Here is a 12,308-nt window from a genome sequence, read left to right as displayed (position 1 = left end):
ATCTTTGTTTTGCTATGGGACACTTCCATAAACAATTTGCTGTTATATATATATATATATATAACATCAAAAGTCAAAATAAATCTAATTAAAATTTATGTTAAGAAGTTTTCAAGACAAATGGCAATGTAGAGTATGAAAATACATGTAATTGTATTAATCCAAATTAAGAATTACAACCCTTTATTCATATTTTCCCAAACTCTACCCCACAAATCAAAATAATTGAATAAAAAAAAAAAAAAAAGAGAGAGAGACAAAGATATATATACATTGATACTCTTCAAATATGTTATTCTTAAATTTATCAATATTAATCTCAGATATTGACACAATATGTATTCAATAGTTGACAATCTTCAGTGAGTCTTAATTATGGCCACCACCGCCGCGACACTTTTGGCCAGCTTGACAACCCCGCTTGTAGGGATTCACCGGAATCGGCGTAGCATCGGGAGGGGAAGTTTTCGGGAGGGATCCATATCCGATTATTGTATCTTCTTGTGACGACACGGCAAGAAAAGCGTTCGCCACAATAACTAATATGAAGAAGCTCATCATCATTGTTTTCGCCATTTTAAAAAAAAAAAAAAAAAATCCAATCAATTTAATCTTATTGTTTGTTTTTTCAAAGATAGTATTTGTTAGTTTGTTATTGTTTTAACTTAAATGATTGAACTTCTATATATATATATATATATATAGATATGTGAGCCGTTGACAATATAGTTAATTTTTCCGTTGAAATTTAATGGTTTGTAATAAAGGAAAACAATCAACCACACGACTAAATATATATATATATATGTATTTCTTAAAGGATAATCTAGTGGTTTGAAATTAATATAATCGTGAAAATCATGAGTTCAAATATCTGACATTTATAGATCTTGCATTGCCTACCTAGTTTGTAGTTATTAAATTTGATCGGAGATTTACTCATTGCACACTTGAACAAATTTATAATCTCAAAATTATGATTTGTTTCAAAATTAAGTTTATTTTTTATTTAAATAATATTTTAATATAATATTTTTATAAAATAAAATAATATATTTTGATTCGAGTTATAGACTAAACAAATCCTTAATTTTAGAAATCACATCAACTCACATTATAGTTTCTTGTTTATATTGTCCTTCAAAAAATGAATTCTTCCTAGTAGAATTTCAACTTTTTTTCTTGTAATAATAATGAAAATCATTGAAAATATATATATATATATACCCCTTGTATTTTTGTTTCGTTTTTTTATCATTTCATATCTATTGTTTATAATATCACTTTCAATATTATTTAAAAATAATATATTTTATTATTGATTGTATTTAATTTTGATTTAAAATTTGATTAAAATATTATTTTGTGATTAAAATTTGATATATTAAATCTGATTAAAATATTAGAAATAAAAAAATCAAACAAATCCGTTGGTTAGAAAATAAAAAAATCAGTATTTAGATGTATAAACAATTTTCATGTTTATAATATATAAAATTTAATTTAACTGGGGTCAGTATATAATATGCTGTTAGTATAAAATTAAAGCGATTGACCATATATCTGGATTCCAGATAATTCTACGTCAGCGCAGACATAGCAATACCTGCTTACGTTAGTCTGCCGCACACTCTTATAGACTAAAGTGCGCATGTCCTAATCGGCGTATATATATTTCTCGTTTCTCCTAAACCCGTTCAACAGGTAAAGAAAGAAGTTTTGTCTTGGTGAAGAAGATATCTCCAAATCCTCAAATTTAGGTATGTTCTCTCCGATTTCTTCTCAAGATTGTCCAATTAGGTGTCCGCGTAGCTTATTCGATTAAGGCGTCTGAAGTGAAGATTTGATGTTGGATTTTGTTTTTTTGCGCAATTTTCTGTATGATCGTTCTTTCTTGTAGATTATTTTGTCCTTCCAGCTGAAGAAATGATCGAATTTTAGTCCTCTAGGTTATAAATGTGATGCAGTGGCTAGTGAATTTGGTGAGTGTGATTGAATTGCGATTTTGTAGGTTTGACATTGATTGGAATATTATGTTTGGGATTTTGTTGGCTTTAGATGCATGATTCGACTTCTTGTATTGTCCTGCTTCATTTATCGGATTTTTACTGTCAGTTTCCAAAAGTAGGGTTCTTTATCGGTGAACCTGCTGTTGGTAAGAAATTTCATTGGAGCATATGATTCTATGCTTATCTCTGGACTTATTTGTTTAGGCCACAAATGGAGCAGCAGCAAGAAGTGCAAAGTGTCCTGGTGGTGTGGAGAGGACAAAGTTTTGTTGTGGAGATGAATCCAAGTGCCACTCTTAAGGAGATGGGGCAAAAATTGCAAGAACTCACAAATGTCGAGGGGGATACTATGCGCCTATTTGTTCCCTTCGAGAAGAGTTCAAAAGTGTTCTATCCTTTTTCGAATGAGCATTCTCTTCTAAACTTGGAATCAATATCAGTTTTTAAGGTACTAGAAAGTATCCATTCCTCTTATGACATGCATAGTGTCTTATTAACATGATACGGTGTGTTCCCATATGCATTGATGTTGGATTTAGCTTTTGGCTGCGTAAATATCCTGAGCACTATTAAAACTAGTCTTCTAATTTGTGTTTCAGGGAAAATCTATCCGAATGATGGGAGTGCCCAAAGATGAGGTTGATGAAATCCTACAAAATGAGAAAGCCAACCATAGAATCGCTGGTTTTGATGAAGAAGAGAAGAGAATGAAGCAGAGATATGCTTATGGATCCATTCCAACACCGAAACTTCCTCAAGGAAACTATATCTTCTGCGATTTTCAAACACTTAGCCTTCCTGGAATAGAGGTAAAAAATCAACCATTCCTTGACTTGTTTAGTTGTTAGGCCTTCTATTTATTTAATAATTGCTTTTAGTAATTTTGCAGTTTCAAAGATAGTTGTGACGAAGATATTTATTTTCATACCTAAATAATGTGAAAAATGAGCTTCTTTCTAACTCAGATAACCATGAATTAGTGAGTTTCAAATCTCAGAGCCCTTAGCTTATTAACTTTTGGGGTTAGGTTCTTGAGGATGGTTTCAATAGTCTTTATTTTAGGACTTTTCATTATTCTTCGGGTTGTCTCCTGCTCTTAGAATGTTGGTAATATTTTTCCTGTCAGATTAATTTTTCTCTCCCTAATATCTGAAATTTTTTGTGTAATATCATCATGTTAAAATATATAGTTGGTATTGAGAACTACCGTATACTATATCTTGTTGAGAACTTGTTTGGAAATCTACAGTTAAATCCTCCTGCGTCAAAGGCTCTCAATTTGCTGCATAAGCTTGCTTCTGACCCAGGAATTGTTGCAATTATGAATAAGGTAAACCGTATATGGTCCTGTATGTTGTTTATAATTCTTGTTAATCTGTCACCACACTCTTCTGCATAGTATTCTTTTTTATCTGTCATTACGATTGCTTCTTACTGTTCTTGTAATGCTTGAAGCATCGGTGGCGTGTGGGATTGCTGACCGAACTGGCACCAGTTGGGTATGTCGGAGTGAGTCCCAAGTGCATCCTTGGCTTCAATAAGGTGTGGATGCTCTTCCTCATCTGCACGTACTCATCACTACTTTTGTTTCTTTTTTTGGTTAAATCTGTTGGTCTGACCTTTTCTCAAGTTTGTGTGTTTTAGAATCATGGTGAAGAAATATCACTGAGGCTTCGGACTGATGACCTCAAGGGTTTTAGAAAATATGAAAGCATCAAAAAGACTCTTTTGCATGAGCTGGTATGTTATTATGATTTTCCATTTAATTACTCTCTCTCAAAAGAATGAACAGAATTTTCTTTAAAAATTTCCATATTAGTATCTACTCAGTTGAAAATGTGGTCTAACTTTTCTCAGGCACATATGGTCTTCTCCGAACATGATTCAAACTTCTTCGCTCTGAATTCACAGGTAGTTAAGCCATTTGTCTATGTCCCCATTGTGTGTATGTATGTGTCCATAGGCTACTCAAAATTCAAATTTTAATGAATTTTGTTTTAATATGTAGTGTAACTTTATCATGAAGCTATACTCAAAATTTCTTTGCCTCTTATGCCTTGATTAAAAAGCTTAACAAAGAAGCTGCTACTCTTGATTGGACAAAATCGAGAGGCCATACTCTGAGTGGATTCTCCTATTCAGGACATGAAGAGGAGGAGTTTGACACTGGTAGCAACATGACTTCACATAAGCTTGGAGGGCAGACTTCTTTCCTTCCTAATGCCCGGGCGGCTTCAGTGAATGCAGCTTTTGAGCGTTTAGCTAATGCATCTACCAACTCTTCAGGATCATCTGAGGTATGATAAAGTTGAAGAACTGTAACCTTAGTATTTATCTAAATTCTATGTACCACCACCTGAACTATGTTAAAAGGATGGAATCTCAAGTTAAAGATGGTGTGCAGGAATCTGGTGCTTTACAGGCTTCTGATGTCGATGGCAATCAGAATGGGGAAGAGCCTGATATTGACGACTCTATACTTGAGCCTGATATGGAATCACAGCAGAGTCATGTTGATATGAATTCACATCATGAAGAAGGCTCATTGCTGAAGAGGAGTGAGCAATCTGACATTGACGATTCCAGGATTGGCCACATGGAGGTCACCATTCAGGAATCCAATCTTGATGATTCTGTAGAAGACCGAAATGAAATGAGAGTTCAAAATGCCGTCCAACCTGATGGAATGAATATTCTTACGTTAGAAAACACTGAATTGCGTGGCAGTTTGAGTACTCATCTTGATGGACTTCATCCAAATGATTCTACAGCCGGAGAAACGCAGCTAGAACATGATCCTGTCGAGGCAGCAACTGGTACCCAAACCGTTGAGCCTGATCCTGACAATCTCGAGTTGCAGGTTATCCAAGATCCGGTTATCATTTTCTGTAATCATCTGCAGAGTGCAATCCAGTCCTTGAAATATGAAGCTAAGCCCTCAGAAGCTGGTACTGTCCTGCAAACTTTAATTAAAATAATACGGTAAGGTTTTTTATTGGAGTTATTCATTCTTACTTATTAGTTTAGCTTTTGGTTCTCTCCGTGTTAAAATATTTACTGTTTTACCACTTTGAATGCCCCTGCAGTAATATAATCGAACATCCGGAGGACATGAAGTTCAAAAGGTTAAGAAAGGTAAGTCGTTGCAATCAACTAATTCCTACCATAGAAGCTTACCCTTATTCATCTGCCCGTTTGTGTTGATTTCCTTGCAGGCGAATCCGATGATACAGAAGAATATTCTTACTTACAAAGGTACGAATCGTCCCTATGAATGTTTCTGCATCTTCAGGATTAACCTGAAACATGTTCTTTAAAACAATTTGAAAACACAACCGAAGGCATGCATTGTTAATAGTGCACTTTGTGTTGCAGCTGCTGTCAATATTCTAACACTTGTCGGCTTTTGCGAAGACAATATTGTGGATGAATGGGGAAGGGCTGAAGTCTTTTTAACCTTAAAGCGAAATGACCCAGGCTTGTTATGGCTGACAAAATCTTCGCTCGAGTCCCATGTCTCATAGCCTTCGAACGAGGTAGGCAGCAATGTCGCAATCTATTAGGTTGCAATAATTTGAAATTGTTGAAAGGGAACACATTAACGACTATCAATGTACAAAAACAGATCTGTGTGCAATAAAGGAAGGTTTATTTGTATCCATAATTCCCTTGGTGCAAAAACAGCTAACAGAACATGCTGGCAAAAACAGTTCTTAGTTCAGATCCAGATAACATTTAGATTGCAAACTGGAAATTCGAGATGGCAGTCAGACATTTTGATTTATGAATCATGTGATCAAGCAGAAGAGCAAAGATGGATCGGATCAGCTAAGTTTACATGAAGAAATAAACAACGCGAGCGAAGCATGTAAGAAGTATACTATAGTCGCCAGCCTTGGTTACGGTCCAAACATTAATTCAAACAGAGAAATCTTTGGAGTAAAACAAGAGACTACTTCAAACAAAAGAACTTTGGAAGTAAACAAGAGACGCGGGGGACAAGGAGTTGTCTGAAACCGAAATCCAAGGGTGCCTTCTGTCAGTTCAGTATGTGCAATGAAAATCACAATTCTCTCCCCACTTTAGCACCCCAACTTTCATGTAAAAAGTCATCATAGTTGGAGACAAATCTGACCTTCAACCATGTTCAAGAAACCTGTAATGAGGCAGAGCAGTCAAGGACCTTCCATGGAGATGTCATTAACGGGAGAAGTATTTGAATTGGCGCCGAATTCGTTGTTTTGTGCAGTGGTGTTTTGACTCTGCCCGGCTCCAAAAGTGAAAACCTGGGGGGTGTCCAATTGGGGACGCAAAAATATTGAAGCACTCGCAGTGTTGCTGAAGACCGGAGCTGTGACTGGCGGATCATTTGGCATTGAGTAGCCGAAGCTGAATGGTGGCTGGTTAGGCATGGCGACACTGCTGCTCTCATTTAAACCAAAAAGTTTCTGTTCAAACTCCTCTAATTGCTGGGAGACATCTGGGAATCAGTAGAATAAAAATTAGGTCAGCAGTGGTATTACAGAGATCCATCGGAAACTAAGGATCCCCAGTATTGTCAGTACCTAGGGTTAAAGGAAGTAATAAATTACAAGTGATGTATACAGTTCGAAAAGGCATCCAAGTAACTCTGTGAGTAATTATTCAATGAAAGCTTTATAAATGACAGAAGTATATTAACAATCTGTAGGCACATCCAGTCAGATTTTGTTTGCATTCGGAGAATGATACCATGAAAGAATTTATTCTCTGTTTAATGACGGCATTAGCCATCTTACTATAATACCGTACCTTCTGCATTTACCAAATAGAATTAACCACCTTCACTTAATACGACAGAAAACTTCTTATCACTTCTCATTAAATTTTGGATGAGGTGACAGTAGAAGATGAAGAATTTTAGAATTTAAAAGGGAAATGAAATTCGATATAATCCAACTTATAAAATCCAAAGGGTTAGATAAATTTTGCAGACATAAATCATTTTACCAAATACTAGAATCCTAGCATCTTGCACTTTGACAGTATATTGCATAAAATACCATGGATCCTGCAGAGGCAGCACTGCAGGCAGTAGCACATGGGATTACTTAACCTAATTGTGCCCTTCTCTCCTTATTAATTCTTGATTTATTAAAGACTAATTGTTGGAAAGTCCTCTTAAGTAATTGTTATTTTCGATTAGTTACAAGTAATGGTACTTACAGTTTCACCAAAGTATAAGTAGTGTCAGTTGGGGACTGGAAAACCTACAGTATTATCAGTGTATGGTGGTTCCCTGTAGTAGATGTATTTTCTTTCGTACAGATTTTTGTCAAATATTCCTCCATAAGCGATAACATTTCCAAAAAAAATAGAAAATGGTGGATGATGTATGATTACAGCTTATGTAAGCAGTAACAATAGCAAAACAGAGCTAACCAAACCTGGATTCAGATCAACAGATGGTCGCCGTTCTTTCACCCATTGGTAACTCTGTGCAAGTTTCCAACCTTTGCTTTTCATTAAATAGGCCATTACTATAGCAGGTGACCTGCCATCAAAACACAACAAAAGGCATTGCTTTTTGTTTCTATTCAGAAAAGTAAAAAAGTTGGAAGCAAACATACAAGTTTGTTGCAATTAGATCATTATATTATACTGGTTATGCTATGACTCATTAACCCCAAGTCCCTAACTAATTGCAACAAGAAGTTGACGTATTCACAGCTATTTTAAAATGTATAAAAACAAAAGATTAAGCCTCCGCATTTTCTGTTCTACACAAAAGAAAGGAGCGACTAAAGAATTAATAAGAAAAACTAACCAGAAGAGACAAAGTACAGCAAAGATTAGTAACATTTCATGGCAATTACTTCACCTGTTTTTACCAGACATGCAATGTACAAGAACCCGAGCCCTATCTCGTTCACATTTTTCTGCACAAAGAATTGGCAGCAAAATAAGCTCTTCATATATATATATATATATATAGTCCTAAATGTCACAAAGCCGCAATCAAGCACAGCCACACATTATTAATCAAAAAGAAACAAGGATAACAATCCATAAGTGATGAGCTACCATAAGTCCCCAAAACAAACAAGGAGATCTGAGATCGATGGTACTTAAAACTTTTCCCTTGTTAATTTACAGTTCATAAAGCCGAAAATACAGTTTCTGGTATCTTTGTGATTTATATGCATTTAATATTCCATGTCTTTTTTTTTGTTGTTGTTGATTGTACTTATGTAGCAACAAAGTTTTTATACATGTTATTGAATGAAACCAGCAAAACCTAGAACCCATATTTTTCAGAAGTAGTCCAGACAACAGGATATCAGCTGCAATGAGACAAGGGAAAAGTGCATAAATAAACTAACATCAAATTGAAGGAACTTACCTAAAAATTGGATTGCATCATCAAACGGCAATTTTCTATCATACTGGAGACAGTGATAGGTAAAAGAATTTTTGTACAAATTTTGACAAGCAGGTACAGTCTGCACACAGAAAAAGAAATTACAGTTAATAACAAAGAGAATGCTACAAAGTTCTAAACAAAAGCAACCACGTTCTAGAGATATGAAAAATCCACATCTTTACATATCCAAATAAACTCGGAAAGCATAAACAGCATACCTAATAATATTCTTACTACAAATTGCAAAACTATACACTGATGTAGATCCCAGCTCAATAAAAGGCTTCCATATTTCGATGAATAAGGTGTCAGAGATTGGGAGGGCAGAGGGGGAGAGAGAGAGAGAAGGGCAACCTACAAATATACCTCCACTTATCTATAGTTGTTAAATTTGAAAGAGCGCAACCAAAACAAAAATGCTGAAATTTTTGCTCCAGAAAACAACCTAAGATGCTGCAAAGATACTAGAAGTACATGAAAGAAACTAGCTAAGCACCACAAAGTTGAAAGACAAAATTTGTCTTTCAGATATATTCGCCAGAAGGAAATTTTCAAACCTCAGATTTCATATGAGTGGAAATAGAGAAAAAAAAAAAAACACTTGTTCCCATTTCTTTTTGTTCTATTGATCTTCTGTGACCTCAGTGTGTACCATCTTTATTGCATGATTTGCATCTTAGAATCTAGGGTTTCAGAGAATTAACAGAACCAAGAAACAGACAAAACCTCAATCCTTGGCTTAAAGCAGAGAACAATTATTGCTTGTATTCCTCGCCCAAATACTTGAAGAAAAAAGTTGCAAACAACCGAAATGGAAATAGAAAACTAGAAACTTTCTTATATTCTGCAGCTATGGAGTAATTAAGCATTCCATCAACAGGCTACTTCATTTCAGTGCCCTAAATCAACTAATGGTTCGTTCAAGTCTGTTCGATCAGAAATTTTAACTTATGAACTCCAAAAAAAAAAAAAGGATTCTTAATCTGCCACACATAATCTTAGGCACACATCAGTTCTGGAAAAATCCAACACAAGTTGGCAAAAACGAGCCAAACCAAAAGAAATCGAAGCTTCACCCTTCAAAATTAGGACTAAACATCACATAGCCAAATAAAGAAATATCCTTACATTGAGAACACGAGAGATGCCCTGAGTTTTGAGAAGCTCGGCGCGGGCAGCATTGTCGTAGCTCCCCAAGTATAAAAACTCCGGCAAGATCTCGGACGGAAAGGCGCTGAAGTGAACTGTGGAGGCGGAGGATTTATCGGAAACGGCGGCCATACGGTGTCCGCAGATGCCGCACACCTCACCCTCCTCATACTTGTGGTAGTGACCACAAACCCCGCACGGGTTCTCCCGCTCCCTCTTCCTCATACTCGGCGATTCGATTCGATTCGATTTGATTCGATTCCGATCAGTGGACGCAGAGAGAAATCGGAGGGAGGGTTTGATCGGAAAAACCTTTGGGAGTGTTTTTGAGCTGTTCGGAAATCGAAAGGATTCTTCTCTTACTTGCCTGCCTGGGTTTTGTTCCTTATTTATTTATTTATTACTATAATTATATTACTATTACTCTACCTTATAAACGCACACAAAATTGACGTTTGCTTAATCATCATTAATTATTTTGTTATTAATTATTATTAATTCCATTTCAAATATTTACAACGGCTTGTAGCTACAGTATTCTATCGTTTAGGCATAGATGATTTTTTTTTAATAATTTAAAATTTATTAACAAATATAAATTAATTTAATAAAATTTTATAATTTTTATATTTTTTAAAAAAAAATTATAAATCTTTTGTCACTAAACATATATTGTTGTATATATTCAAAATTCCTATTTTATTAAAATTAATTGTAAATAATAAATATATTTTTTGTTTATTTTTATTATATAAAATTTTATTTTCTTACAAAAATAATATCTATATTATATAATTGAAATGTGATATTTAAATTATTTAAATAGCTATTTTAAAAAATTAATCATATATTTATTTTTTTTAAAAAATAATAATAACATGGCTTATATAAAATAAATAATAAAATAATACTTCTCTCAATTCTACCTAATTTGTCATCTCTAGTTAATCATATATTAATTTGAATATTTATTTATAGTAACTTCAAATATACACATGTGTATTTGTTTGGATTTTAAGTAGAAAATTTCTGTTTAATTATTTAAAATTTTGAATTTGAATAATTATATGATGTAATATAAATAAATATTGATATAATATTTTAAATGTAAAATTAATTTTTAGTATATTATAAAATAAATATTAAAAATATATTTGATTTAATATTTTTTAATTTTATTTTATTTTTTATTTTGATATAAATAGTAGAAATCTTTCAAAATTCGTAGGACATAACCATAGTTTGTTTACTCACGTATGTATAAATCATTAGGATTATAATAAATGAATATTAAAATTACATTATTAAGTAGTAATGCTATCAGGGATAGATATATTTGCAATCATTACTATTTTAATCATTTAAATAAAAAAGTAGATATAAAACTAGTATTTCCTTCTTGCATATTTGACGGGCATATTTATTTTTTTATTTTATTATATTTAATATTAAAAATATTTTTATTTGTAAAAAATGTTATACAAATGTCATATTCTATTAGTACTATAAAATATTAATTAAAATATATTTTGTATTTTTTTTAATTTGTACTAAAGTTTGATATAATAATACTCTGTTTGTATCTTAACGATCTATTATTTTTTTTATTTTGGTTCGTCTCATAATAAATTATCCATTTTTTTTTTAGTAATTGTATTTTGTACTAACATTAACATCACCTTTACAAATTACAGTATATTACACAGTAAGATTATTCTAGTTTTTTCTATTTTATTCATACTACACATCAATATAATACTAATATTTTTAAAATTATTTACAAAATGCAAACAAAAAGATAGATAAGAGACATAATGAGTAATTAATATTAAAATATTAACATATAAAAAATAAATAAGACTTTTAGAGTCGAACGGAACAATACTCGCTTAATTTATAAATTTTTTTTTTAAAAAAACTAGTTAAAAAGTACTAAAATATTGTCAGATAGGCTCATGTAATACATCAGAATCAGAGTTGACATGGACAATAAATTTTAACACCAAAAGTTGAAATAAAATTAATTACATATTTATTAAAAAAGGCATTCCAAAAATATTACTCACTTTCCTTCATTTTGAAAATTTAAATTTACTTATTGCATCATTGTATTTGACGTTAAAAATATTATAATATTTATATAAATTACAAATATCATTATATTTGTATTATAAGACACTATTTATATAATGTTTTAATATATTAATTAATATTAAATAATCAATACTTAAAAAATAAATGTAAACTTTAAAAATAGACAGAGATAGTATATTGTATTAATATTTAAAAAACATCACAGTCAATTAAGTGTGTTTATTCAACAAAGTGTTTGATAATATGATTTTTAATAAATATTAATAAAAAATATAATATAAATATATATATTCTATCAACTCACAATAAGTCAATAATTTAAAATAAAATACAAAGTGAATTAGTGAAAAATATATAATACAAAGTGAATACATCCATCCATCCATCCAACATCATCTAAATAAATAACTTAAATCTTCAAATCCCGAAGAAAAAAATGAATCTTATATATTTAATAAATTCGATAATATTACATTTTTTTTGTAATAAATAAATAACTTAAATCTTCAAATTTCGAGACTGAAAAAACACATCCTATGTATTCAATACATTTTTTTTAATAAAATAAATCATTTAAATATTCAAATCCCGAGGCTCAAAAAACACATCTTATATAGTCAATGAATTCGATAATATTACATTCTTTTGTAATA

At 32.1% G+C, this 12,308-nt stretch overlaps 2 protein-coding genes across 4 annotated transcripts; one reads left to right on the top strand and one right to left on the bottom strand.

Moving 5' to 3' along the window:
• Positions 1-1,636: 1,636 nt before the first annotated feature.
• Positions 1,637-6,692, top strand: LOC127254282 (uncharacterized). Of its 3 annotated transcripts, none has more exons than XM_051279311.1 (13): positions 1,637-1,760; positions 2,214-2,457; positions 2,609-2,818; positions 3,259-3,339; positions 3,465-3,551; positions 3,654-3,749; positions 3,867-3,920; positions 4,079-4,306; positions 4,414-4,991; positions 5,096-5,144; positions 5,225-5,264; positions 5,385-5,545; positions 5,635-6,692. In XM_051279311.1, exons 2-12 carry the CDS (start codon positions 2,221-2,223, stop codon positions 5,531-5,533), a joined length of 1,809 nt encoding a protein of 602 aa, XP_051135268.1. In that variant the 5' UTR covers positions 1,637-1,760; positions 2,214-2,220; the 3' UTR covers positions 5,534-5,545; positions 5,635-6,692. The 3 variants fall into 3 exon arrangements, with proteins under 3 accessions (XP_051135268.1, XP_051135266.1, XP_051135267.1); XM_051279310.1 differs by adding an exon at positions 1,901-1,982 and having other exon boundaries at positions 1,702-1,760; positions 5,385-6,692; XM_051279309.1 differs by having other exon boundaries at positions 5,385-6,692.
• LOC127254283 (protein-tyrosine-phosphatase IBR5) lies at positions 5,877-9,947 on the bottom strand. Its single transcript, XM_051279312.1, has 5 exons — positions 9,541-9,947; positions 8,392-8,491; positions 7,870-7,927; positions 7,436-7,542; positions 5,877-6,489 (listed from the first exon to the last, which is right to left on the bottom strand). Exons 1-5 carry the CDS (start codon positions 9,784-9,786, stop codon positions 6,185-6,187), a joined length of 816 nt encoding a protein of 271 aa, XP_051135269.1. The 5' UTR covers positions 9,787-9,947; the 3' UTR covers positions 5,877-6,184.
• Between the last annotated feature and the right edge of the window lie 2,361 nt (positions 9,948-12,308).

This window comes from Andrographis paniculata, unplaced genomic scaffold (assembly GCF_009805555.1).
Source record: "Andrographis paniculata isolate CXL003 unplaced genomic scaffold, ASM980555v1 Contig52END, whole genome shotgun sequence".
Classification (NCBI taxonomy): domain Eukaryota; kingdom Viridiplantae; phylum Streptophyta; class Magnoliopsida; order Lamiales; family Acanthaceae; genus Andrographis; species Andrographis paniculata.
The sequence above is the reverse complement of the archived record's forward strand: the minus strand, read 5'-3'. Positions and strand labels throughout refer to the sequence as shown.

What these genes read in the sequence shown, in the direction of transcription:
- LOC127254282 (XM_051279311.1), top strand. Translation starts at nt 2,221, where the DNA reads ATGGAGCAGCAGCAAGAAGTGCAAAGTGTCCTGGTGGTGTGGAGAGGA. An exon ending in TTAGCCTTCCTGGAATAGAG is followed by an intron (nt 2,819 to 3,258) that starts GTAAAAAATCAA and finishes GGAAATCTACAG; the next exon opens with TTAAATCCTCCTGCGTCAAA. An exon ending in TCTTCGCTCTGAATTCACAG is followed by an intron (nt 3,921 to 4,078) that starts GTAGTTAAGCCA and finishes TTGATTAAAAAG; the next exon opens with CTTAACAAAGAAGCTGCTAC.
- LOC127254283 (XM_051279312.1), bottom strand. Translation starts at nt 9,786, where the DNA reads ATGAGGAAGAGGGAGCGGGAGAACCCGTGCGGGGTTTGTGGTCACTAC. An exon ending in GCATCTCTCGTGTTCTCAAT is followed by an intron (nt 8,492 to 9,540) that starts GTAAGGATATTT and finishes TTCTGTGTGCAG; the next exon opens with ACTGTACCTGCTTGTCAAAA. An exon ending in ATCTGTTGATCTGAATCCAG is followed by an intron (nt 6,490 to 7,435) that starts GTTTGGTTAGCT and finishes ACTGATTCCCAG; the next exon opens with ATGTCTCCCAGCAATTAGAG.